This window comes from Rhinoderma darwinii, chromosome 13 (assembly GCF_050947455.1).
Source record: "Rhinoderma darwinii isolate aRhiDar2 chromosome 13, aRhiDar2.hap1, whole genome shotgun sequence".
Taxonomy (NCBI): domain Eukaryota; kingdom Metazoa; phylum Chordata; class Amphibia; order Anura; family Rhinodermatidae; genus Rhinoderma; species Rhinoderma darwinii.
This window is the reverse complement of record NC_134699.1, coordinates 65,221,117-65,248,899: the sequence shown is the minus strand read 5'-3', so window position 1 is coordinate 65,248,899 and position 27,783 is coordinate 65,221,117. Positions and strand designations below refer to the sequence as shown.

The 27,783-nt window shown below is 45.5% G+C and overlaps 1 protein-coding gene and 2 long non-coding RNA genes across 4 annotated transcripts in view; 2 read left to right on the top strand and 1 right to left on the bottom strand.

The window, feature by feature from the left end:
• Positions 1 to 27,783, bottom strand: part of DNAH9 (dynein axonemal heavy chain 9) — a 207,294-nt gene that overhangs the window by 141,861 nt on the left and 37,650 nt on the right. For both annotated transcript variants that reach the window (XM_075846330.1, XM_075846331.1), the window contains exons 9-19: positions 20,843 to 21,010; positions 18,393 to 18,509; positions 18,111 to 18,261; positions 14,934 to 15,048; positions 14,645 to 14,713; positions 7,991 to 8,117; positions 7,449 to 7,704; positions 6,693 to 6,934; positions 6,056 to 6,191; positions 2,235 to 2,856; positions 634 to 856 (exon numbers count right to left, since the gene is read on the bottom strand). In XM_075846330.1, coding sequence (XP_075702445.1) covers positions 634 to 856; positions 2,235 to 2,856; positions 6,056 to 6,191; positions 6,693 to 6,934; positions 7,449 to 7,704; positions 7,991 to 8,117; positions 14,645 to 14,713; positions 14,934 to 15,048; positions 18,111 to 18,261; positions 18,393 to 18,509; positions 20,843 to 21,010 — 2,226 coding nt within the window. The remainder of the gene's footprint in view (positions 1 to 633; positions 857 to 2,234; positions 2,857 to 6,055; positions 6,192 to 6,692; positions 6,935 to 7,448; positions 7,705 to 7,990; positions 8,118 to 14,644; positions 14,714 to 14,933; positions 15,049 to 18,110; positions 18,262 to 18,392; positions 18,510 to 20,842; positions 21,011 to 27,783) is intronic.
• On the top strand, positions 9,029 to 9,787 carry LOC142666332 (uncharacterized). Its single transcript, XR_012851659.1, has 3 exons — positions 9,029 to 9,280; positions 9,361 to 9,466; positions 9,555 to 9,787. It is a non-coding gene; the product is annotated as an uncharacterized LOC142666332 (long non-coding RNA).
• On the top strand, positions 15,991 to 17,908 carry LOC142666334 (uncharacterized). The gene is made up of 3 exons (XR_012851661.1): positions 15,991 to 16,329; positions 16,415 to 16,520; positions 16,611 to 17,908. It is a non-coding gene; the product is annotated as an uncharacterized LOC142666334 (long non-coding RNA).

Below are 27,783 nucleotides of genomic sequence, written 5' to 3'. Positions count from 1 at the left end.
CTTTCTTGCCGCGGTTCCGTCTCACCCACCATTGAAATCAACAGGAGGCAGAGAAAGCGGTTTTCGCTGCATTTTTGCCCACGTCGCTCAATGTCTGTGGGTGAAAAACGCGGCAATAATTTGGAGGCAGGCTAAAATCGGCCTCAAAACTCCTAAAGGAATTTTGAGGCTGATTTTTCTGCCTGCAAAAAAAAACAAACTGTGTGAACAGGGATTTACGGAGAGAAGATCACTCGCGGTGCGACTAGCGATGACAGTGAAAAGGTCATGAGCACCACTGAAGTTAATGTTTAGTTGTGTCCTCCATAGTGAGTAGTGCTCTGTGCAGGGACTCTTTGTTGTGGCTAATAGAAGGACGTCCCGAATTACAGCCTAATAGGGCATATGTGCGAAGCCTGTCCTGAGCGAACGAGCGCTTCAAGGAATTTCCATTGGCATTAAAAATAGGTTGAATCAATTTGGACAACAGAATTATTGGAAACATCTAGCAAATATCACCAAATTACACATCAAGGTTCTTGGGTTTGCTTTAAATATTACATGTATTATGTGAAGTTTACGGACTGGTTCAGACTACACTTTGACCAAGCCCAGGAGATGGAGAACTAAGAATTCACAAGATATTGGACTGACCTCAAGTTGTTTGTAGACTTCATCAGGGAGTTCCTGCTCATAGACCTTTAGGAGCTCTATAGTCTGCTTCAAGGGTTCAAACAACTCATCAGTGCTGCTCTGACGATCCTTTGCGGCCATTAAATGACCCATTATTTCCACTAGACCATTGTAGTCTCCTTCCTTCAGTGGTTTACTTAACCCTCCTTCTGCCACCTTGATAAACTCTTCTAGATCGGCCAAACTGAGAGAAGAAACAGTATGAAAATTATATTCTGCTAAAATGCCAATAATTTTCTTATATGAAAAGTTAACACTGTAAATACTTTGTGCTGATTCTGTCCTGCAGCCTGTAATAAACTTCAGAGCTGTACTCACTATTCTGCTGGTGGAGTCACTGTGTACATACATTACATTACTTATCCTGTACTGATCCTGAGTTATATCCTGTATTATACACCAGAGCTGCACTCACTATTCTGCTGGTGGAGTCACTGTGTACATACATTACTTATCCTGTACTGTTCCTGAGTTATATCCTGTATTATACTCCAGAGCTGCACTCACTATTCTGATGGTGGAGTCACTGTGTACATACATTACATTACTTATCCTGTACTGATCCTGAGTTATATCCTGTATTATACTCCAGAGCTGCACTCACTATTCTGATGGTGGAGTCACTGTGTACATACATTACATTACTTATCCTGTACTGATCTTGAGTTACATCCTGTATTATACTCCAGAGCTGCACTCACTATTCTGCTGGTGGGGTTACTGTGTACATACATTACATTACTTATCCTGTACTGATCCTGAGTTACATCCTGTATTATACTCCAGAGCTGCGCTCACTATTCTGATGGTGGAGTCACTGTATACATACATTACATTACTTATCCTGTACTGATCCTGAGTTACATCCTGCATTATACTCCAGAGCTGCACTCACTATTTGCTGTTGAAGTCACTGTGTACATACATTACATATCATGTACTGATCCTGAGTTATATCCTGTATTATACTCCAGAGATGCACTCACTATTCTGCTTGTGGACATTGGAAATAATCCGCAAGCTTCTTTGAAGACCAACCCCTAACATTTTAGCTTAACCTTAGTAAGAAAGTAGTGGGAAAGCTTGTTTCTTACATCAGATGACTGTATAGAACCTGGTGTAAAGATGACACTTTGCAGAATTCAAATCGCTAAAGCAAGTTCTGTGCAGACAATGAACAAGCAGTGAATACTGGGCTATTTCAGCTCTGAAGCCAACAGAATTGGGAATGCAGCACTGGACTAAATAGAGGCTGTATCAATGTATTTACAAACCTACTCAAAAGTCTAGAAACTTTTTACGCAGAACCATGCAAAATAGGGTTTAAAGGTGAACACAAAGGAATTTCAAGTATGTTTGATGATGTAATGATCTATGTGTCTTATACCTTTATGGCATATTTTCAACCAATATTCTCTACCATAAGGGAGGGGGGTCACCTACAATTCCCCACATGGGGCCATTGGAGACAGGGGGTTAGACTCAGGATAGCCCCATTCTATACTAATGAATTAATCTGTCCGGGTTCCCTCCTTTCTGTGATGATTCTGATGATCTCTCACCTGTTGGTTACGTGGTCAATAAGATGCTGTTTGAACATCAGACTCCATCTCTTGATCACATTAAGAAGGGCAGATTTGAAAGGATGGGCATCCACCTTCATCCAGAAATCAAATACATTGATGGGCTCCACTTGGTTGACTTCTTCATAGATTTTCTCATAGGAGTCTATCTGTTGTCTGAACTGTTGTAAGGTCGGTGGTGTCTCTGGGACCCCATCCTCAGAATGAGCGTCTAACTCTTCTGGGGTCAGTATGTGGCCATAGAGAAGGAACTGACGCATGAACTCCTTCCTGTCATCTACGTACAGGTAAGCGTACTGGTCAAAGGAGTTTCGATATTCAGCGCATGTGGTCATTATGTTTTGGACACTCTCCATGAGAAAGTTACGCATGTCTGCCAAGTCTGCCATGTCTTCCATCTCTGCTTGGTAATTAGGGAAGGTACTGGTCTGTGAGAGCCGGGCCACTAAAGAGGAAATTCTGTAGATATCATTAATGAGGCCTTCTATAATGTCATATAAGCCATCGCTGCTTCCAGGATCCAAGGACGGTCGGAACAACATGTCTGGGATTATAAGGTCCAATTGAACTTCAAATAAGGGAGCGAGGCCAGTTTTGGCATCTGTAAGGAAGAGTAGAGGGGTACAAGGTCATCACAGGTGAAAACAAAATTAGGCTAGAACTAGAAAGCTGCTGTGCAATGAAGACGCAGCTGATGAATGGCACGGCATCCCTTAGGAAAGCATTTATAAAGTCCATAGATTGGTGAAAATATACATCTATTTATCCATCAATCTATAGTCTGCAGCTTATAATCCAGCAGGAGCATGGATGTAAAGGTCTCTGGAGGTTCTCAGCACTGGAGATACGTGGCATACATTGGTGATCTTGGTGGCAGGGAGCTTTCTGTACCCCCGATTCTATTGAAAGACACAACAGTCATTCTCTCTCTAGTCTGAAATGGTTGATAACAGGGAACAATAGACTGTCACCTGCACAGTTCATGGGGAGACTAACGACTTGCGTCAACTTACACATTAGCAAAGCAACACTAAACTGGTTGACAAAACTTTCAGAAACCTTTGTAAATTACTTTCACACACCCCAAATTTAGCTGAGCTACCATAATGCACTGCATTTAGATCATTGTAATTACCATTATGAACATTTGTAACCATTTGACATTATGCTAGATGCTTTAAAACTTCCTGAAAGGGTTTGTTCCACCAGATACATTAATGATACATTGATAGGAAATGGCATTAAAGGACGGGTGTCGCGGAAAAATTTTTTTTATATCAATTTGCTTTTAGTGTTTTATCAAAAAATGTTGTATTTATTTGTGAGTTTGTGTTTTACTTTTTTTTATTTTTGAGCTTTTACTTCTCTATGGCGGCTGCCATTTTTTTTTTCATCTCTATGTGTCGATTAACGACACATACAGACATGGAATACGGCACATACAGCCCCATAGTGAATGCCAACAGGAGCCGTTCCATTCACTATGCTGTACGCCGTCTGTGTGGGAACGGCTCGTGCGCCGCTCCCACACAGTCCAAATGGAAGGTCTTCGGCCGAGCGACGTCCGGCGCCATTTTCTTGTGGACCGGAAGCCGCGGCCGGACAGTAAGATTACTACTTCCAGTCGCGGATTCCGGACTTGTGTTCTAATGCAAGCACTTGGAGCGGAGGGAGCGGCGGCGATTGGAGCAGGTAAGTTATGTCTGTGTTTGTTCGTGTTTTAGTGTGTGATTACTACTGTATGTAAACCTACTACACTGTGTGTTCGCTCAAAAAATGGCAACACAGTGTAGTAGGTTTGAACGTTCAATCCCCTCCTTTCTCCTGCCACTAGCCAGGATAAGGGAGGGGGGATTCTGTGAGGACACTAGATCGAGTGTGTCTTCTCAAATTTTGCAGCATAAAGCAATGAGGTTGCTTTACCACATGCCAATGCTGCAATTTTGGGAATTGCTCCCTCTAGTGACCAGCACTGGGAAATGTTATAAATTAGAATCTAATTTATAATATTTCCTGACTCGTGAAAAAATTAAAAAAATTAGAACAATGTTTAACCCCTTAATGACCAGCCTATTTTGGACCTTAATGACCAAGCTATTTTTTACGTTTTTCAATCGTCGCATTCCAAGAGCTATAACCTTCTTATTTTTGCGTCGACATAGGTGTATAAGGTCTTGTTTTTTGCGGGACAAGTTGTATTTTTTAATAGCACCATTTTTAGGTACATATTATTTATTGATTAACTTTTATTAACTTTTTTTTGGGGGGGGAATAGAAAAAAATCTGAAATTTCGCCACTCTTTTTTGCGTCCTAAATCTACGCCGTTTACCGTGTGGTATAAATAACACAATAACTTTATTCAGCGGGTTGTTACGATTGCAACGATGCCACATTTGTATAGTTTTTGTATGTTTTACTACTTTTACACAGTAAAAACGCTTTTTTTTCAAAATTATTTGTTTTTGCGTCTCCATATTTGAAGAGCCGTAACGTTTTTATTTTTTTGCCGATGCAGTTGTATGAGGGTTTTTTTTTTGCGGGACGACTTGTAGTTTTTATTGGTACCATTTTGGAGTAGATGCAACTTTTTGATCACTTTTTATTACATTTTTTTAAAGTCAGTATTCACAGAAAACAGCAATTTTTCCATAGTTTTTTATTATTTTTTTTACGGCGTTCACCGTGCGGGTTAAATAATGTAATAGATTTATAGTCGGGGTCGTTACGGACGCGGCGATACCAAATATGTGTAACTTTTTAACTTTATTTTGTTTTTTTAATAGTAAAGCATTTTGTAAGGGGAAAAGCTGGGTTTTTCCTTTTTTTCAAATTTTTTTTTAAATTAACTTTATTCAACTTTTTTTTCACTTTTTACTAGTCCCTCTAGGGGACTATAATATGCGATTCTGCGATCGCATTTATAATACACTACAACACTTTTGTATTGCAGTGTATTACTGCCTGTCCGTTTAACACGGACAGGCATCTGCTAGGTCATGCCTGCGGCATGATCTAGCAGGCATTCACTCCAGGCAGCCTGGGGGCCTTTATTAGACCCCCGGCTGCCATTAGAGATACAGACACTCGGCGATCGTATTGCCGGGTGTCGGTGGGGGAGAGAGGGAGCTCCCTCCCTCTCTCCAAAGCCACTCAGATGCGGTGCTCGCTATTGAGCACCGCATCTGAGGGGTTAAACGTGTGAGATCGATACTAATATCGATCTCACACGGCAGAGCAGGGACGTTCCCAGCCCTCAGCTGCCTCTAGCAGCTGAGAGCAGGGAGATCTGACAGCTCCCTGCTCTGTAAACTTATTCCGATGCCGCGACGTAAAAAGTCTATGGCATCGGAATAAGGCCCGTTAGTGACCGACGTAGAAACACGATGGGCCGGTCACTAACGGGTTAATCATTTATACACTAACTGTTTAACTAAAAAAAAAAAATTTCTAGCATTCCCTTTAATGTCTCAATGGCGGGGGCTCCTTATTTAATAAAACGAAGTGGGTGTGGAGCACTTTTGATTCCCTTGCCCCTACAGTTTACCATTTGCCTTGCTTAGGTTCACACGGCAGACACCAATGGCTGTAATGGGACTGACCTATGTGTGAAGCCAAGCATGTCCAGGAGACTTAGTGGGGGTCACCCACTGATCAGACATTTATGGCGGACTCCATCGATCTGGTGAGAGAACCCCCTTTAAGACCAATTCTATATAACTTTTTGGAAAATTTATAATAAAAACGAAGTCATAAAAAAAACAGAAAAAAAACCAGAACGATTCCAATGAACTCTGCATACCCATGTTATCCAGGATGAACTTCAAGGAGCATTCAATAGCATTAAAGAAGCCATCCAGAACCATTTCATCTATGTAATCCACATAAGCTTTCCACGTGTCAGAGTTGGGGTCTGCGGAGAAGAGTTCCAGGTTCTCCTAAAAAAAGACATGATTATAAACAGAGGCGATGGACACGAGTTTTACCTCTTCATTCCCTACAGATATCTTTTTATTTCCAGTGGAAATATAAAAATGAGCAATGAGTACCTGGAGGGAGCCGCAAACGCATCTCCCTCGTTAAAAATCAGTGTTTCATTATTTTTTACAACCTTCCACAAAAATTACCCACATAAGGCTGAACAGGTTCATTTTAATTGAATTTTATACTTCATAACGTACATCGTCCCCAGATCACATAACAACGCTGCATATGACTACTGGGAGGCAGGTCGCTTAATATCTTCAGATTTCTGGTAATGATTTTTGTAGTTGCTTGAAATAATCCTTCCTTCCTCTTAAAGGACTATATCCCAGAAGCCGTAGATGCAGCAGATGATTGTCTCATTTATAGTCACCTTTTTACAAGACACGATACGGCTAATCTATTCATTTATAGTTACACAACGACTGCCTCCCATTGGCTAAAGCGGACCATACCTGCACAAGTTGGTGAAGTTTGGTGCCGGAATCCCGGATTAGGTTATATCTCTTCTCCAGTCGTTCGCTCCGATCGTCAAGGTTAAGGAGGGTGTCCTTCTTGCCATCTTTCCTCTCGAATATGGGCAGCACCCAGGTCTTCATAATGGACTGGATTTCCTCCACGTTGTCCCGGGTCTTCTGCACCCTTCTCTCCAGATCATGGACGTTGTCTCTAACTTGCTGGATATAATCCCAAACTCCTTGATAAAAAGAGATACATTGATAATCATCATTAACCCCATGAAGCCACCACTAGAGGGAGCTCACAACATACAGATATATACAGATCCCGTAGAGTTACATAACATTCTGCTGCCTGCAGCCACCACTAGAGGGAGCTCACAACATACAGATATATACAGATCCTGTAGAGTTACATAACATTCTGCTGCCTGCAGCCACCACTAGAGGGAGCTCACTACATACAGATATATACAGCTCCCGTAGAGTTACATGATAATATTCTGCTGCATGCAGTTAACACTAGGGGGAGCTCACTCCATACAGGTATATACAGCTCCCATTGAACTCCTCCTAAACTCCCCCTACTGGCGGCTGCCAGCAGAAAAGAAAATTCTCATTTATGGCTGGAAAGCAGGGGATTTGGAGCTCTGTATCAGTAAAACAGATTTCAGAACTCAAAAAACAACTAAATATGGCCCTCAATGGAGGTCACTGCCCTACAATGGTTTACATATTTACACATGACTATACCTTGTGCTTTCCAGTTTAATGATTCTTCTGCAGATTTTAACCGAATATCAATGACCTTGAGCTGTCCTTCCACCAGAGGGAACTCCACCTCCAGTATGGTGCTTATAATCTTGTTGTACCAGTTGGTGGTCAGTTCCAGGTTTGCGGTGTACTGTCTGTAGGACTCCTTGGAGGAGAAGATGTCTTCAGCCTCCTTTGGTATGGTTTCCATGCGAAGTGTTTGGAGGTATTTCACTTCTCGGAGCACGGACACCAGCTGTAAAACAAGGACAGCAATGTGTAGCCAATGTACCGTACAAGCTGCAACATAGGTGTCATATGTGTTGATAACACCAAACTGCAGAGCCCCCCAGTCATGTGAAGGCTGGGGGGGGGGGGGGGGTGAACAATTACCAAGAGTCGGGCTTCACTTTGCGGTTTGCTGTGTTACATATTCTCCCTTGCCTACAGACATTGATGTCACATATCTTTATCTATCTTTCAAATAGTTTGAGGCAAGTTCCATACTCTGTAAACCTATGGACATAAAATGATCAAATTACCTGAGGGTCAAAGTTGACGTTTACGACCCTGGAGCCGTCATCACGTGTAATGAGAGGTCGCTTGAGGTTATACTGAGACTTCTCCGATACGGTCTGGCACCATTCTTCATAAAGCTTCTCTATGTACCTGTAAAAATAAAGACATGGGGATGCCAGCTTAATCTACTATTTACTGGTAAACAGAGATCTACCTACTGTCTCAGAGACTCGGTCCGCTGCAATATCTATCCATCATCCTTTACACTACAGCTCTGCTCCATTAGAGCACAGCAACAGGCAGTGACTCCAGCTTCGTTGCATCGTCTACTGGAGTCTGAGGTAGTCTGAAACCCAGCACTGGCCTTCATGCTTTACATTGCAGTTCTACTTGTTCAGATTGAGTGTAATACCCACAGGCTCTGCAGGAAGTCAGTAGATTGAGAGCCGATTTCCATTACAGCAAGGAAAGGGATTGTAAACTACAAGAAATTAATTCAGAGGGCCTTGCATGGCTGTAAATGATGTTCTGACATTAGACTAGTGGATATAGAGATAACAGGGGACAGTACACAGGGGCCACTCGTTCACATGTGAGCGTCCGCTTATAAGGAACTAGAAGAGGGCGGTGAGGAGCGGAGGACACATTGTCTACTATATTTTATTGGCACATTTCTGGTTGTTCCGATTTCGGAACGTGGGCACTGTATAGAAGGCACCATGGCTGGTCTCTTCATGGGGCATTTTTGGATTTGGACACTATGGCTAGCTATTCTTGGAGACTGGATGGCACTGTACGGGGGGTATAATACATTTTACTGGTGGGACCTGGGAGAAAAATCTAGAATGTGGGTAGATTCTATTTCAATGCACCACTTCTTGTGATGTCATCATCTGGGATCCAGGCAACATTCATTTACATACACGTTTGTAAGGTCATCATCTATAGAATCTGAGCGTGATGTCATAATGAAGGGCATGGCCTGTAATCTGGAGGTGTTCCGTTTGCACATAATGGCCAACGTGTTATGACATGAAGTCTATAAATTGGGGTCACACATGGACCATGGTGTCAGTTTCTCTTGCTGGCTCATGGAGGCGTCTCGGAAGAGGAGGAGGATGGTCAAGACATTTCCAAGGAGGAGGATTATAGAGAAGATGGATGTTGGTGGACGCCAGTTTCCTGACGAGGTGGAAATGGAGGACCTTTTGGGGGCCACAGTTACCATCAGGGCCCCGAAGCCCCGTAAGAGGAAGCGGCCATCTTAATTCCATCTGCCGCTCAGGGCCCATTTGCCATCTTTAGGTGAGGAGGTAAGTGCCGTCCGCTGATGATCTTATGACCTCAACTCTTCTATAGCCACCTGGACATTGAATTTCTCATTTCTTTGCAGTTGTCACCCCATCATCGTGGCCTTTACCGCCAAAACCATCTGAAATCCCCATGAAGACTCCTCCAGTGCGGAGAACCAGCGACGAGCAGAACAGAAGCGAGATCCGGTAAGTCTGACGTCTTCTGCTCATTCTTCAGTTTCCCCTTGTGGGGAAGGTTTTGTGAATTTTTTTGCTTATTTTTTTTCTTGTCTAGTATCGAACTACGAAAAACATGAATGTTTCTTGTGATCCAGGACTGAGCTGTGTAAGGGTCCGACTGGCGGCCATATCCACGTGTGAAGAAGGACCCTCCCCCCTCTTCATTTTGTTAAAAGGCCAGAGCCACAGAAGACAGTATAGCAATTCTACCAGGTTAAGTAAAGGTATGTCAAAACAATAGCGGAGAATCCCTTCAACTGACAACCAGGAAAACCTTGTACAAATAAATCGGTGTGAGCTTTATCCCCCAATAAACTGGATGAAAAAAAGGATATTCCGTTGAGTCCGCAAAAAAAATCCTATTTAATCGTTCGTTACATTGGGGAACACAGACTGTGGGATGTCCTAAAGCAGTTCCTAGGGGCGAGAACAGAAGAAAAAAAAAAAGGAAGAAGGACATGGTCCCAGGGAAGAGTCTGCAGAAGCAAAAAGTTATGCACCGGATAGAACCTGAGAAAAAGTGTGCAAGGATGCGCACCTGAAGAGCAGAAGCTTTATTGCGCAAAGCCCGGAAACCCAAAGCCCTCTGGTAGAGTGGGCAGGTTTAGAAAAGTTGGTTCCTTACACCGGACCCAGGAAGCCTTGCAAATAGCCATCCGAATCCATCGAGTGATCGTGTCTTCAGAAGCCGCCAACCCCACCCTGGGACCCTCCAGGAGGACAAACAAGGAATCCGACCTACAAAAAGAAAAGGTTACAGAAATGTAAGTCAGCAAGTTGCGGACAACATCCAAGCTGTGGAGAGAAAGCTCCCTCGGGACTGGCAAAAGGACGGCAGAACCACGTCCTCATTCAGGTAAAAGGCCGAGATGACCTTGGGAAAAAAGGAGGGCACCGAACAGAGCACCGCCTAATCCTAATGAAGAGTCAGAAACGGAGAGCGGCATGTTAAAAGCCGCCAGTTTGGAGACCCTCCGGATGGAAATAACCACTACCAGTAAAATTACATTTCACGAAAGGCGGCGAAGGGAAACTTCTCACCAAGATTCAAATGGAGCAGGTTGCAGAACCTCCAAAATAAAATGGAGATCTCATGAAGGAGTCAAAGGACGATAAAGGAGAACCGCGTGAGCAATGAGTCCGGACATCAGACTTTGAGGCTAATGGGCGACTGAACAGGACAGAAAGTGACGCCACCTGTCCCTTCAGGGAGATCGGGGCTTAACCCTAATCCGGGCCTCTCTAAGAAGAAGGAAAGTACTCTGGAAAGAGAAAAAAAATCGTAGGGTAGAGGGATTACAATCCTAAACACCAACGAAAATAGGTCTTCCAGGTACAATGATAAATGCGAGCTGAGGAAGGCTTCTGAGCCTTGAGCACGGTGAGCATAACCCTCTGATCCAAGGAGTTTGGAAAACGTTTCCACCGGGAGAGGATTACCCGCTGAACGGGGCATGTGTGGAACTGAGGAAAAGACATGGATTCCATCAAAACCACAATGGTGCCAAGAACTCTCTTGCAAATGCGGAGGAGAGAGGTCATCAAACCCCATCCTGAAGGACAACCTTTGCTGGGAGAGAAACACACTCACGTCTGAGTGATCGGTGGCCACACCCAGGAAGACAATCCCCTGGGAGGAGGATAGACCACATTTGGATTGGTTGACAATACAAGGTATCCAGAGTGATCTGGATAGCAGCTACGTTGTCTTCCCTGGTAGGGGACTTTATCCAGATGTCACCCACGTACGGGGTAAGACAACCCCATGGTCTTCAGGAACGCCAACACCACAGACAGGACTTTGGTAAAAACTCTCTGGACCATTTCCAGACCGAAGGGAAGAGCTTCGAACTGATAATGGTAAGGAGATACTGCAAAGCGCAGGTGGGACCGGCAAATACAAACATGTAAATACGCATTCCTTGATGTGCACCGTGAAAAAAAAAAAAAGACTCCTCTTGTTCTATGGAAGCAATGACCGAGCGGAAAGATACCGGAAATGGCGAACCTTGGCGTACTCGTTGACACGTGAGGTCTAGAATGGGAAAAACTGAGCCATCCTTCTTTGGCATGACAAAAAGGTTGGAGTAGAAACTGAACATCTTTGAGCTGGAGGTACCTGAACAATGACGCCCTGAAGTAGCAGAGAGTCAATTTCTTGAAAAAAGCAGCGCTACCACTTCCTGAACTCAGGCGTCTAAAATGTGGGAAATCCAGATGACGCAAAAAAAGTCTGCCCCCCACTCTAACCGAATTGAGCGGGGGCACACCTTCAGGCAGAGATGGGCTTGCCAGCTCCAGTCTTGGCGGTCGGAGGTCGGGGCCACCAGGAGGGTCAGGCTTGACCTTAGGGTGGGACAGTTGTCCGGAAGACTTAGTGCTGGAAAAACCACGAAAGGACCAAAAACAAGTACCTGTCTTCTTGGCGGTCAGCCCGTTTGACTCTGTACTAGGACAGGTGAGTACTCGCCACCCGTGGCTTCAGAGATTATTTCCTCCAGTTATGTCCCGAAGAGATGGGAACCTGAAGGAAGTGCAGCTAGAGACTGCATGGAAGCTGGATCCGCAGACCAACATTTCAACAAAACTGTTCTGCATATAGCAATGGTAGAAGCTGTAGCACGAGCAGCCAGAGGAGCAGCGTGACGAGATGCATCGAACAAGTACTTGGATGCATTAGACACGTGATGGGAATGATCAACCAATTCATCCTGAGTCGTCCTGGAGAGGAGACCATGATAAATTTGATGTGCCCATTCAGTGGTAGCTCTGCTGACCCAGGTCGAGACAAAAATAGGACGTTGGAAAAAACACACTTTCTGAATGTGATGCATAACATGCAACCGGCTTCTTTTGAAACCACTCCTTCAAGTGTGGAATGTGCGGGAAAAACTTCCTGGGATCGTTGTGATTGAAGAAAGGAAGGAAACTAAATGAGGTGAAGGAGAAGGTACCGCGTTACGGACATGCCAGACGTCATGGACCATCCTAATAAGAGCGTCAACAGAAGTGGACAGTTTTGAGGACTTCTCGTCATCCAGATCAGAGACGAAGTCAGACGGCTCCTCTTGTTACAAGACTCCCTGTGAGGGGAGGAAACACCGGACCGGAGCTCCGGGGAGGAGGTAGGGCAGAAGAGACTGGAAAAACCAAAGTAAGTAGTGTAGACCTGGCCCGCTTTTGGGGTCTGCCACATGAACATTTGGACGGGGAGTCCAGGGGTAGCTGATCAGAAAGGCGAACCAACATGCTGAGTGATGTTAGCGAAGTCACCAACTGTCCTAGAAAGGGGAAGGGCCCAATCCAGTTCAGTCCCCACAAAACTAGCAGTGAGCAAAGCTGGGGGTGACGAGGGAGCAAAGGCCACAGAGGTTTGACCAGGGGGCCGGCATGTGGGAAGTAGGTGGACCACACGAAAATGTAGTGTTGCATTAAGAGCAGACATAATGGACAGTGATGGTTGTCTGGCATGAAGTCTCTGCCCTAGGATCAGACAATGCAGTAGAGGGGGTCAGCGCACATTATCTGAAAAGATAGGGGGTGAGATGACCAGTAAGTCCACTCCGGTATTGCACAGCAGGACTACTCCTCCTCCTTTAGTAAGGGGGTAATGGCTGCCTAACTACATAGGTCTGCAAGGTAAATCACCCCTACTGTAGCGAAAATGTGTTGAGACTAAAGGTTAGGGCACCTGTAGTTAAAAAAAACAAATAAATAAGAGACCTAGGGCCGGTCCTACCCGGTTCCTGGAGTGTATGTGCCGTCCTAAAGGCAGCAAGACTTGGTCAGGAATTCCTGTGTCCCATGCAGCGTTTGCCCAACTTAAGTGGGAGTAGTAGGCCATGCCCCCGAAATGCAGCAATTAGCTGACGGAGGTCATGTGTCCATGATCCGCAAATCCAGTGATGGAAGCGGATTTCCCATGAAGAGACAGGGAAAGCACGATTGGATGAACCGAGGACCTGTCTCCCCACCTGTAAAAAAAACTCCAGCACTGCCCGCAAAACGGCTGAAAATGGCGCCCATTAAAGTAATAAGAATGAGCGGGCAAGTGGTCGAAGTCTAGCAGGCGGTAACGCTACAAGCAGAGGCCGGGGAACTAATCTAAGACTGAATCAGCTCAGTGTCTGTGGTCAGGGTATATCCTGTTGGAGAGGCGACAATTTAGAATTCTTAGTGTTAAGTCTCCTGGTGGCAGCAGCATATACTCACGGTCTGTGTCCCCAAATGTAACGTACGAGAAATTCATGGCAGAAAAGCGCTACACAACTTGCTGCAATACCCTGAGTCAGTACATCCTTTCAAAAAAATAAAAGGTGGCGCGCTCGGTGGCACCAAAACCCCCTCGTTGTTTATCCAGGCCCAAGACCACCAAATAGATCTGAGTTAGATAGATAGGATATGAGTTAGATAGAGAGGAGACTTTGCAGCTACGCCCCCACTGCGGACATGACCGGATACAGTATATTTCTTCCCATATTTGTCAGCCCAGAAATAAATGTGAACCTTGCATCGGCTGTGGCTATTGGAATTCTGCGTCTGCCATTGATCTCGAGCTGTAATTAAGATTTCTCATCCCTGCTCAAAGCCCAATTAACAAGCTCCTTTTATATCAACCCTCTGACTTCACACGAGTCTCCGGAGGACATGAGCGCACTTTGTAGAGAACCAATTAAACCTGATAAACTGCGCTTTGTGCTTGTATGTAGGGAAGGAGCGGGAGGTCCCTTGTGTACGCAGGCCCTCTGTAAGGCAATGCATCTGCTGCTGGGTATAAAGAGCATTCCCCAGTAAAAACAGATCCTTAGTAAATATAAGCCCAGGAGTCGTCCCCTATGGTCAAGTTCTAGAAAAATGTAAAAAAAAATTCCCTCCAACCATCTTAGTTTTTAATGATTTTGGGCAAGTTGATTGACAACCTCTATGGCCGCTACTACAGCTCGAACAAGACTATCCCCAAGCTTTCCCAGACTCCTGCATGTCACATACGTCCAATATGTTATTGCTGCATAACTAAGCAGACTTGCCATTCAGCCCGAGGTAAAGTTGGGTGTCAGCCATATTAGTTGTCACGCAACTTTCCGGCAAACAGATTCAAATCTTCTGCCAATCTCATCTGTCCGAGGGCCATAAAACAAGACTTACTGGTCCAAAAGAGACATCATCTCCTCGTACTTCTTCTTCATTCTTTTACCTTCCTCAGACTCCATACACCTGACAAAATAAAGCCAAAATATTCACGTAGAGGTATATACTATATATAGTGTAGATCACACGTCAGTGCACAGTGGAGAAGTTGTCCAAAGCAACCAATCAGATTGCCTCATCCATTTTCTAAATTCCACTGCTAAATTAGAACTAGCACGTCATTTGCTGCTCCGCTCATATTTTATATACTGAACCGGACAATATGGCGGAGGACAGAGAGACTCACGGGTGCGTGATATGACGGAAGTTGCTGTAAGGAGTCTGGAGCCGCTCTCTCAGTTCCTTAGCCCAGTTCAGATTCCCAGACACCAGGGGCATATTCTTATTTATCTGCGGATATCCTACAAGAAGATTCAAAAACAACAACATTTATTAGACGTCCGTGATAGATGCCGCAAGAGCAGGATTTATACCATGTGATAGCGGACAGCACAATAATGAACTTTTATCAGGCATTTAGGCACAACACATTTCTTCACTACGTTTAGCGTGTACAGCGGAAAAAGCTCCCAACACATACGTTAAACGCAGATTGTGACGGTGTCATACGTCACCCATAGGCTCCCGTGTTACAAGGTGGTATACCGCGGAGTACACATTTCTTCTCTGGAATAACGTAGTCTACTATGCTAATCCACATCTCAACAAAAAAGCTTTACCTGCCCGACGGAAGCGATTAGACCCCTATGGACCCGTTATTGGCGTACATGATAAATGCAAGGCGAAAAACCAGATGTGAACAGGTCTGTAAATGACGTTCTGACATTAGACTAGTGGATATAGAGATAACAGGGGGCAGTACACAGGGACCACTCGTCCAGGAAGAGGAAGTCACAGCGGAGTACACATTGTCTACTAGATTTTATTGCCACATTACTTGTAGTATTTGGGAATGTGGGCACTGTATAGTTGGCACCATGGCTGGTCACTTTATGGGGGCATTTTTGGATTTGGGCACTGTAAACGACATTATGGCTAGCTATCCTTTATAATCCATTTTACTGGTGGGACCTGGGAGAACATTCTAGAATGTGGGTAGATTTATTTCTCCGCACTGCTTCTTGTGATGTCATCATCTGGGATCCAGGCATCGTTCATTTACTTACACTTTTGTGATGTCATCTAGAGAATCTGAGCGTGATGTCATAATGAAGGGTGTGGCCTGTAATCTGGAGGTGCTCCGTTTGCACATAATGGCCAACATGTTATGACATCATCAAGTCTATAAATTGGGGTCACACATTGACCGTGGTGTCAGTTTTTCTCTTGCTGGCTCTCATCATGGTGGGGTCTCAGAAGAGGAGGATGGTGCGGACATTTCCCAGGACGAGTGTTGTAGAGAAGATGGAGGTTGGCGGACGCCAGTTTCCGGAGGACGTGGAGGAGGAGAATGAAAACATGGAAAATGGCAGACGCCAATTTCCAGAGGATGTGGAGATGAAGGACCTTTCAGGGGCTACAGTTACCATCAGGGCCCCGAATCCCTGGAAGGGAAAGTGGCCATTTTAGTTCTATCTGCCACTCGGGGCCCATTTACCATCAGGGCCTTGAAACTCCAGGAGAGATGGCGGCCATCTTCATTCCATCTGCCGCTCGGGGCCCATTCACCATCTTTAGGTGAGGTAAGTGCCGTCCGCTGATGATCTTCTCCCCTCACATCTCTTCTACAGCCGCCTGAACAATGAATTCCTGATTTTTATTTTGCAGTTGTCACCCCAACATCGTGGCCTTTACCACCTAAACCATCTGAAATTCCCATAAAGACTCCTCCAGTGCTGAGAACCAGCGACGAGCAGAACAGAAGCGACATCCGGTAAGTCTGACGTCTTCTGCTCCGTCTTCAGCTTCTCCTTGTGGTGAAGGTTTTGGGAATTCTTTAGATTTTTTGTTATTTCTTTTCTAGGATCCGACTAAAAAACGTGAAAAATGTCCCAGTCTCTTGTGATCCAGGACTGAGCTGTGTAAGGGTGGACTAGCTGCCATATCCACGTGTAAAGAAGGACCCCCCTCCCCCCTCTGAATTTCACCAAATCACCACATGTTAAAGGGCCGAAGTCACAGAAAACCGCACAACAACTCTGCCAGATTCTAGAATAAGCAGATTTTTTTATAGCCATTTGATTTGAAATGTTAAATGGTGGAATTGGTCAGGGAATCGGTGTTCTCGGTGGTTCCTCGGCAGTTTCGCCACTGTGTTTGCCACGTTTTGCAAAACCACTAAGTTTTTTTTATGCAATTTCCATGGCAGAAATGGGCTGCACAACTTGCTACAATACTCGGGGTCAATACACTATTTCACTAAAAAACGGGCACCACAACCCCCTCATTGTTTATCCAGGCACAGTTGACTTAAAAAAACATTAAGAAACACTGCCCAAGACAAGCAGGAGCTTTACCATTAACCCTTCACTGCCCTGGACCACCAGGGTCTTTACACATAACCTTCACTGCCCTAGACACTATGGACTTTACCATTAGCCCCTTTTTACTGCTCTAAAGAACCAGATGCTTTTCCGTTAACTCCTTAACTGCCCTAGACCACCAAAAATGTCACCTTTGGATTAAATAGGTAACCATCACTTTAAAAAAAAAACAACAAAAAAAAAAACAAAACTTCTTGACGGTTGCAGGACAGCGTCCAGGACAAAAATTTGCCAGTATTTCCCCTAACAAATAGGGACCAATCCTGGGCTGTTGGGAACTGTGCACTATGACAGGCTTTAATGGGAGCATACTGTGGCTGGTGCTGTATAGGGGGCACTGTGGCTGGTGCTGTATAGGGGGCACTGTGGCAGGTGTTGTATAGGGGGCACTGTGGCAGGTGCTGTATAGGGGGCACTGTGGCAGGTGCTGTATAGGGGGCACTGTGGCAGGTGCTGTATAGGGGGCACTGTGGCTGGTGCTGTATAGGGGGCACTGTGGCTGGTGCTGTGGCACTGTGGCTGGTGCTGTATAGGGGGCACTGTGGCAGGTGCTGTATAGGGGGCACTGTGGCTGGTGCTGTATAGGGGGCACTGTGGCAGGTGCTGTATAGGGGCTTTGAGGATGGCACTATTGACAGAAAGTTATAGCGGTAAACACTGTTTGGGGGCAAACTGTAACGGGCAATATAATGGGGGCACAATGTCCGCAACTACTATGAAGATCCCACTTTCTCTTCAAAAAGAGGTTCTGCAGCAGGTGTATGTTAAATAAATAATGTCCCCTCTTGTGTAAATTATTAGGAGTCACCAGATGCCTTTTGCTTTTATAATGCACAGGACTTTTAGGTGGCTAATCCTCATAAAATCCACACTAGGAGGGGGCGGCATTATTCCACATGTAATACATCAGGACAGCTGCCATATGTTAGTCAGAAAAGTTCTTCCCCACGGTGGAAAGTGACAACGATGCTATACCAGACCTGGCTCTGTGACCTCCAGCATGTGTTTGTCATAGATGGCTTTTGCGATGTCCAGTTCTTCCTCAAACATGGTGATGAGGAGCGGATACTTATCAAACGCATCCCGTGCAATTATGGGCCTGTCCAGGAGGCTTCCGAACATATCCAGCAGCTAGGATGAAAACCAAAACCGTTACACAGCCACAGCAGGTAAAATAACCAGAATGTACAAGTACTGGCAAGCTGAAATCTGACCAGTGATCGCCCATTATATACGACGACAGTCTGAGGCGGACTACGTACCCGAAATGCATGCTCCAGGCCAGAGGTGTCGTTAAACGCCAGGCAGAACACCGTCCCCAGCCTCCTGTCCATGTCCTCAACAGTCAACTTAAAATCCAACACATCGCCCGCAAAATCCTATGGGTAGGAAACTAGATAAATGAGCAGAAATACTCGTCTGGAAGTAATGATTATTATGGGTTTCTCTAGTTCTCTGAATGCAGCCTGCAGTGTAAAGTATGGAGATTTTCATTCTGCTTACTATGACTACTTTCAAGGTCATGTATACTATTGGATGCAATATAAATGAGAAAAACTGCAGCACTCAGGTTTCCAAAAATGTGTTGGTCTTTATTCACCAAGAATAAAACTTACAATGTTTTTTCTTTAACTTAATTTGTTTGGTTGTTAAAGTTCATCTGTCTATTTGAATCCTATCAAACTGGCGGTCCCGTACATCGCTGAATGGCGAAACTGCCGGCCTCGCCCAGTAAGAATGGGGCCGTCAGTCTAATAAAAATCTTTTACTAGCTCCTTATTTAAGCTTCTGTCAGAGATGATTTGCAGGAAGGTAATAGAGAAGCTGTGTCGAGGGAGAAGAAACTGATCAAGCCCGGTCACCGACTGCAAACACGTGAAGTGACTGACAGGTAAGTGGTCTGCTCGGAGAACCACATAACAGTGAGGTGAAGATGCTCAGGTCTGCCACCTGGTGGTCATTTCAAATACTGCTGACAGGACCAAGTCCGGCCTCCTACACAGGCGTCTCAATCCTAACCATTATTATAGGGCCGTAGGTAATGGGGCCTGTTTATTAAAACCACTGCAAAGGGAAAAAATCCAGATGTTGCCCATAAAAATCAAAAGGTTAGTTCATTCATATAAAGCATATCGATACGACAAGAAGGGTCCGCTCTGTGATAACCACGAAAAAAAATAAATTGGATCCGCTATAATATTTTCCATTCTCGCAATCGTTTTTTTCTAGGATTGTATGGTGTAAATTGAAAATGCAGTGGAAAGATGGAGTCACTGGTTGCTATGGGCCACAACTTCCGTACAACTTTGTAAATATGTGACATTACATTATCCTGTACTAATCCTGAGTTACATCCTGTATTATATATACTCCAGAGCTGCACTCACTATTCTGCTGGTGGAGTCACTGTGTACACACATTACATTACTTATCCTGTACTGATCCTGAGTTACATCCTGTATTATACTCCAGAGCTGCACTCACTATTCTGCTGGTGGAGTCACTGTGTACATACATTACTTATCCTGTACTGATCCTGAGTTACATCCTGTATTATACTCCAGAGCTGTACTCACTATTCTGCTGGTGGAATCACTGTGTACATACATTACATTACTTATCCTGTACTGATCCTGAGTTACATTCTGTATTATACTCCAGAGCTGCACTCACTATTCTGCTGGTGGAGTCACTGTGTACATACATTACTTATCCTGTACTGATCCTGAGTTACAGCCTGTATTATACTCCAGAGCTGCACTCACTATTCTGCTGGTGGAGTCACTATGTACATACATTACATTACTTATCCTGTACTGATCCTGAGTTACATCCTGTATTATACTCCAGAGCTGCACTCACTATTCTGCTGGTGGAGTCACTGTGTACATACATTACTTATCCTGTACTGATCCTGAGTTACATCCTGTATTATACTCCAGAGCTGCACTCACTATTCTGCTGGTGTAGTCACTGTGTACATACATTACATTACTTATCCTGTACTGATCCTGAGTTACATCCTGTATTATATTCCAGAGCGGCACTCACTATTCTGCTGGTGGAGTCACTGTGTACATACATTACTTATCCTGTACTGATCCTGAGTTATATCCTGTATTATACCCCAGAGCTGCACTCACTATTCTGCTGGTGGAGTCACTGTGTACATACATTACTTATCCTGTACTGATCCTGAGTTACAGCCTGTATTATACTCCAGAGCTGCACTCACTATTCTGCTGGTGGAGTCACTGTGTACATACATTACATTACTTATCCTGTACTGATCCTGAGTTACAGCCTGTATTATATTCCAGAGCGGCACTCACTATTCTGCTGGTGGAGTCACTGGTTGCTATGGGCCACACCTTCCGTACACTTTGTAAATATGTGACATTACATTATCCTGAGTTACATCTTGTATTATACTCCAGAGCTGCACTCACTATTCTGCTGGTGGAGTCACTGTGTACATACATTACATTACTTATCCTGTACTGATCCTGAGTTATATCCTGTATAATACTCCAGAGCTGCACTCACTATTCTGCTGGTGGAGTCACTGTGTACATACATTACATTACTTATCCTGTACTAATCCTGAGTTACATCTTGTATTATACTCCAGAGCTGCACTCACTATTGTAATGGTGGATATATAAAAATATATTATACAATACAACTATAAAGACCTGTAGGCAGCTCTTACCTTGTTCTCCGTGTCCAGGCAGTCATACGTCCTCTCCGGGAACACCTTATACGTGTCTTGAAACTCTTGGTACATATCCGCCACCGTCCGACTAAGAACTTTTCCTTTAATGCCTCCAAACTCAACCTTCTCCAGCTTCATCATATCCAGGGCGGTGAGTAATAAATCCTGCGTAGATGAAATCTATGTATCAGTGTAAGCAAAATCAGCAGCATAGGTGACCAATATACAGGGGCGCCATATACAAAACACTTCGAGGCACCGCGCTGCCCACCACCGTGGGAGCGCTCTGTTTTTCACTTTGACCTCTGATATATTTATATTTGGTTCCTCTGAACCAGAATAAATTTCTGACAACCCTACGAGTCCCCTGATGACTCCCATATTAATCATGGGAAAAAACTAGTTGGGAACGTGAATAGAGCAATGTTTAGGGTCAGTAACAGGACTGAATACATTCTGTTCTGTTATACTGCCAGGAGGAGCTACCTGAGCCTCGGCCGGTAGGGGCTTTCTGAATCTAGTTTTTACTAGGAATCTAGGTTCTTACTTTAAGTGCTATTGTTTACAGTAAAACCACAGACACTTCGACAGAACTCATTAAAGGGGTTTTCCAGTCCCTAAAAATCGATGGCCTATCTATGCAGAGAATTCGGATCCATCGGTTATCTGGATGCAGTCGCTTGTAAAGTTCGTGATTTTAGTATTCGGTACATTGGGGGATTACCATTTATGTGAGTGTGGGTTTATCTGTGGTGAATGACTTGTACAGATCTCTTTCATAAATCTTCATTATGAATGACTCTAGTGTGGAATTACCTGCGGGGAACGTACACCGCATATATTAGGGAATTGCTTAACGCTTCAATGTAACGGATAAGCCTCCTTGTCTGTGGCTTTACGGCTGATGATAGAGGATCTTCTCACCGACATTGCTGTAAAGGGTTATGGGAGAACGAGCGGAGATCGATAAAGCTTTGTATTCAGCCGCCGTGTATTTAGGAGGCGATAGCACGGCGTTCCTCACCGTATCCATTAGTTTAAAAGTTTCCCAGCCCGAGAATTTCCTTTGCGCAGGAAAACACACGGGCAAAAAGCACACTTATCAGAATGTTCTAAGAACATGAATAATTAAAATCTGGAGCATTGGCTGCTATAACTCCAGCCACAGAACATGACGGAGCGGGCTTAAAAAAAAAAAAAAAAAAAAAAAAATAGGGTAAGAAAAACTCAACTGCAACATAAAACTTTGATGAATGCAGGAAGATTCGCCGGAGGTCTTGTAACAGCGTCGTTTTTAGGTTCAACATCTGATAATGCATATCTTTAAGGCTGTCGGAGATCCGTTTTTCTGATACAAAGCTCCAAATTTCTTGAATTGGTAAAGTTACAATTTTGTCTGCAGTCACCACTAGGGGGCGCTTACTGCGTTTGTATTATTATGGAGTACAATGCATAATCAGTATGTGGTTAGCGCTGAAGATCCCCCTAGTGGTTGATGCAGAAAGCCAGGATTTTAACATTTAACTCTATGGGGAAGATTATGCAAATTGCGCCAGTAGCAAAAAAAAATTAAAATGTTGGAAATTTTGCTGCACGCCTATTTTGCGTGAAAATTGACAACTTTTACGTCATTTTTGGAACTATAGAAAAGAGTGGATGGGTCTTAGTGGGAGGAGCCACTCGCACTAAAAATTAGTGCAAATTATAGCAAAAATCTAAGCGAGCTGAAAGCTCCTGTAGATTTCAGCTACGGTCATGTGCCCCTTAATAGATTTAGCGCTTCATACTACAGTGGCTTCGGTTTGGTTTCACATGTAAAACATCAGTCTTCGTAAATCTGGGCCTAAATCTCTGTAGCCGTATCAGAAAAACAGAGCTCGCAGTGCTATAAAGAGAAGTTATGCAGTCAAACCTACCCTGGGTACTGAACGCTGTGTAAATCGGTACACTTTACACTCAGGACTCTATAAAGCTGGATGACACTGATACCTGCAATGCTGGCCAGATTGATTGTCACCCAGCTTTCCCTGAACCAGATATAACGCCAACGCTTGATAGAAAAGGACGACTTAATGATTCTATTCACTGGGGACTTCATGGATTTGGGGTGAGGGTTGCCCTTTAGTATCGATGACAACAGTCTGTCCCGCAGATTAGAATTGGCAGCAGACACAACCGCCACCCCCGTGCTCTCATATTAATGGACTGCGGGGGAAGTGATAATGACGCACAGCGGTTTTTTTAAAGACGCGCTGACAAGGAAAGGGTCAAATGGTTTTATTTAATCATTAGAACTGACCGCTAAATGAGACATATGGCGGGGCCTGCGCGACACTGGCCACTCGTCCGTGCAAATAAGACAATGGCGGGATCATTTGTAATCCTCCTTCACAGCTCTAAATATATCCCTCTCTGGAATGTAATTACTTCTCTGCAGAAAATTAGATTTCGGTGCATTAAAGCAGCGGCAGAAAAGGGTTTATACCTATGGAGGGAGGTCAATCTCTTATATATTAGTGGACCTCAATCTTCATTAACCCCTTCGCGCTCAGCGACGTACTATTCCGTCGTGCTAAGTGTATCGTTCGCGCTCAGTGACCTAATAGTACGTCGCGGGAGTAACGGCCATTTCGTCCATCTTCCCGACACATACAGGAGCTGTGACAGCTGCGGTCTTGTACAGCAGTTGCCGCAGCTCCTACAACGGGGACCGATCGCTGTGTCCCCGCTGATCAACCCCTTAAAAGCCGCATTCAAAAGTGATCGCGTTATGTGAGACCATACTGCCCTCAATGGACACAAATAGAAACGACCGCATGTGCTCGTTTTCCGCTAGAAACGCTATTGTGGATGGAATCCTCGGACAGGCCTCCGGTTCTCTCCCCTGTGCTTTCTCAGATGTTACAGCTGTGGGATACGATTAGAAAAAAAATTCCATATTAAAATCAACCCATAATCCTCTTATGACTATCACGGGTAACTCGGCTTTCCTCCGGGTCTGCGCAGTGTAGAATTTCACTGGTGGCTTAATAAGGGGTTTTACAGAATCAAGGACTTCTTTATAGGGTGGGGGGGGGGGGGGGGACATTAGAACTTTGGATTGCTTCAAGGACTCACACTCGATGCCCCCATCGGAGCACTTTAGATATATACAGATACACCATTTCTTGTTAGATTGGAAATCCAAGCAGGAGGACATCAGTACATTGACCACTTTTGAAAGGCTTTGCTGGCTCTCGGGTCTACGATATAAAATATCCATGATATATTCAGATCTGGTCACACCGGAGGGTAAACTCCCTTACATGACCTGTTGGGAACACGATTTAGGCACGGGTGTGATGGCAGGAAGGAGGTGAAGGGAAAGTGAGCCCTAATCTACCCACCGCCCTGTCCCTGCCTACTTGCAACGACCCGCCCTAGGCGACGAGGTACAACTGGGCGGCGGTCCCTACGCTGTCTAAGTGCACAGGAAAACAAACAGGGAACACGCAAGGGAAGGGGCAGTAGCCACGGAACGACACGAGGAAACGGAGCGGCGAACGAACAGTCAGGACCAGGACGAAGTGAGTAACCCGAGCGGGCACGGAGACAGAAGCAAGCCAGGGGCAAAGCAAAGCAAAGCAAGTCAAGTCAAGGAGAACTGCAGCAAGGCAGAAGCACGGCAGAAGCAGGCTGGAGCAAGCAGCAGTGGGGCCAGGAATCCAAAAGAATAACAAGCAATGAGGAAGAGAAAACTGCAGGTATAAATGGACAGGGGGCGGAGCTAACTCTGACTGACCAGGCCGCGATAGGCTCTCCCACTCCTGAGCCTGCCACCCTGATTGGTGGGAGCCGGTGTCAGTCTAAGAGGTCTGGCCTCAGGTGTCGGCTGATTAACCCTGGGAGTCTCCACAGACGTAGTGCCTGGCAGATCCTTTACAGTACTCCCCCTTTTATGAGGGGCCACCGGACCCTTACTAAGAGGACCCGGTTTAGTGGGGAAGAGAAGGTGGAACCTCCTGACCAATACCCCAGCGTGAACATCTCGAGCAGGTACCCAAGTCCTCTCCTCCGGCCCGTATCCTCTCCAATGGACCAGGTACTGGAGGGAGCCCTGGATCATCCTACTGTCCACAATCTTGGCCACCTCGAATTCCACCCCCTCAGGGGTGAGAACGGGAACAGGAGGTTTCCTAGAGGGGGACCAGGACGGGGAGCAGCGTTTAAGGAGGGAAGCATGAAAGACGTCGTGTATGCGGAAGGATGGGGGCAGCTCCAGACGGAAGGATACAGGGTTGAGGACTTCAATGACCTTATAAGGCCCAATAAATCGGGGAGCAAACTTCCTGGACGGGACCTTAAGGCGCAAGTTCCTGGACGACAACCAGACCAAATCCCCCACGACAAACCGGGGGTTAGCAGAACGTCTACTATCCGCCTGAATCTTTTGTGCGCTCTGGGACGCCTCTAGGTTCTTCTGAACCTGGGCCCAGACAGTGCACAGTTCCCGATGAACATCCTCTACCTCAGGATTATTGGAACAACCAGGGGAGACGGAGGAGAACCTTGGGTTAAACCCGAAATTACAGAAAAACGGGGAGACCCCTGACGAGTTACTGACCCGGTTATTCAGGGAAAATTCAGCAAGGGGAAGGAATGAGACCCAATCGAATTGACAGTCAGAGATGAAACACCTTAAATATTGTTCCAGGGATTGGTTGGTCCTTTCCGTTTGGCCGTTAGTTTCGGGATGGAAGGCGGAGGAGAAGGACAGATCAATCTCCAACTTTTTACAAAAGGCTCTCCAAAATAAGGAAACAAATTGTACCCCTCTGTCCGAAACGATATTGACTGGGGCCCCATGGAGACGCAGGATGTGTTTCACAAACAAAGAAGCTAACGTCTTGGCGTTAGGTAGCTTCTTAAGGGGCACAAAGTGGCACATCTTGCTGAAGCGGTCGACTACCACCCACACCACCGACTTGCCCTGAGATGGAGGCAAATCGGTGATAAAATCCATGGAGATATGGGTCCAAGGTCTCTGGGGAATGGGCAAGGGACGTAGTAGGCCCGCAGGTCGGGACCTAGGGGTTTTGGACCTAGCGCAAACCTCACAAGCGGCGACGTAAGCCCTAACATCTTTAGGCAACCCAGGCCACCAATAGTTTCTGGTAATGAGGTGTTTGGTGCCCAAGATGCCAGGATGACCAGATAGAGCGGAGTCATGGTTTTCCCTGAGTACCCTCAGCCGGTATTGCAGGGGAACAAACAGTTTGTCCCCAGGGACGTTCCCGGGAGCTGCACCCTGATCAGCCGCGATATCAGAAGCTAAATCAGAATCCGTGGCAGAGACGATTATACCAGGGGGTAAAATACAAGCGGGATCCTTCTCGGAAGGAGGATTGGCCATGAAACTACGTGACAGAGCATCAGCCTTAATATTCTTGGACCCAGCCCTATAGGTAACCAAGAAATTAAATCTGGTAAAGAATAGTGCCCACCGAGCTTGTCTAGGATTAAGCCTCCGGGCCGATTCTAGGAAAACCAGATTCTTGTGATCCGTAAGGACCGTTACCTGGTGTCTGGCCCCCTCCAGGAAGTGCCGCCACTCTTCAAAAGCCCATTTAATGGCTAGAAGTTCACGGTTGCCAATATCATAGTTACTCTCCGTGGGCGAAAACTTCCTAGAGAAGTAAGCACAGGGGCGGAGATGGGTGAGGGAGCTGGTACCCTGGGACAAGACGGCCCCCACTCCCACCTCGGAAGCGTCAACCTCCACAATAAATGGCTCCTCTTGGTTGGGCTGAATCAGCACGGGGGCCGAGATAAAGCACTTCTTGAGAGTCTCAAAGGCCTGGACGGCCTCAGGGGGCCAATGGAGGACATCAGCACCCTTGCGGGTAAGGTCCGTAAGAGGCTTAGCGACGACCGAGAAGTTGGCAATAAATCTCCTGTAATAGTTGGCGAACCCTAAAAAACACTGTAACGCCTTAAGGGAGGCAGGTTGGACCCATTCCGCCACAGCTTGAACCTTGGCAGGGTCCATGCGGAATTCATGAGGAGTGAGGATTTGCCCTAAAAATGGTATCTCCTGTACCCCAAAGACACATTTTTCAGTCTTAGCAAACAGATTATTCTCCCGAAGGACCTGGAGCACCTTCCTGACATGCTCCACGTGAGAGGACCAGTCCTTGGAAAACACCAGTATGTCATCAAGGTACACAACAAGAAAATTACCCAGGTACTCTCTCAGGATTTCATTAATAAAATTCTGGAAGACAGCAGGGGCGTTACACAACCCAAGGGGCATGACCAGGTATTCGAAATGACCCTCGGGTGTGTTGAACGCAGTTTTCCACTCATCCCCCTCTTTGATGCGGATAAGGTTATATGCCCCCCGTAGATCGAACTTAGAAAACCATTGGGCTCCCTGAACCTGATTAAAAAGATCCGGAATCAAAGGAAGTGGGTACTGGTTCCTTACGGTGACCTTATTCAGGTTACGATAATCAATGCACGGCCTAAGACCACCATCCTTCTTCCCCACGAAGAAGAAGCCAGCACCTACAGGAGAAGTCGAGGGGCGAATGAAACCCTTGGCCAGGCATTCCTGGATATACACCCTCATGGCTTCACGTTCAGGACATGAAAGATTAAATATCCTACCTTTAGGAAGCTTGGCACCAGGCACCAAATCGATAGCGCAATCGTAATCTCTATGGGGGGGCAACACCTCGGAGGCCTCCTTAGAAAACACATCGGCGAAGTCCTGAACAAACTCAGGAAGCGTGTTTACCTCCTCCCGGGGAGAAATAGAGTTAACAGAAAGACATGACATAAGACATTCATTACCCCATTTGGTGAGATCCCCAGTATTCCAATCAAACGTGGGATTATGCAACCGCAACCAGGGAAGACCTAATACCAGATCAGACGAAAATCCCTGCATCACCAGT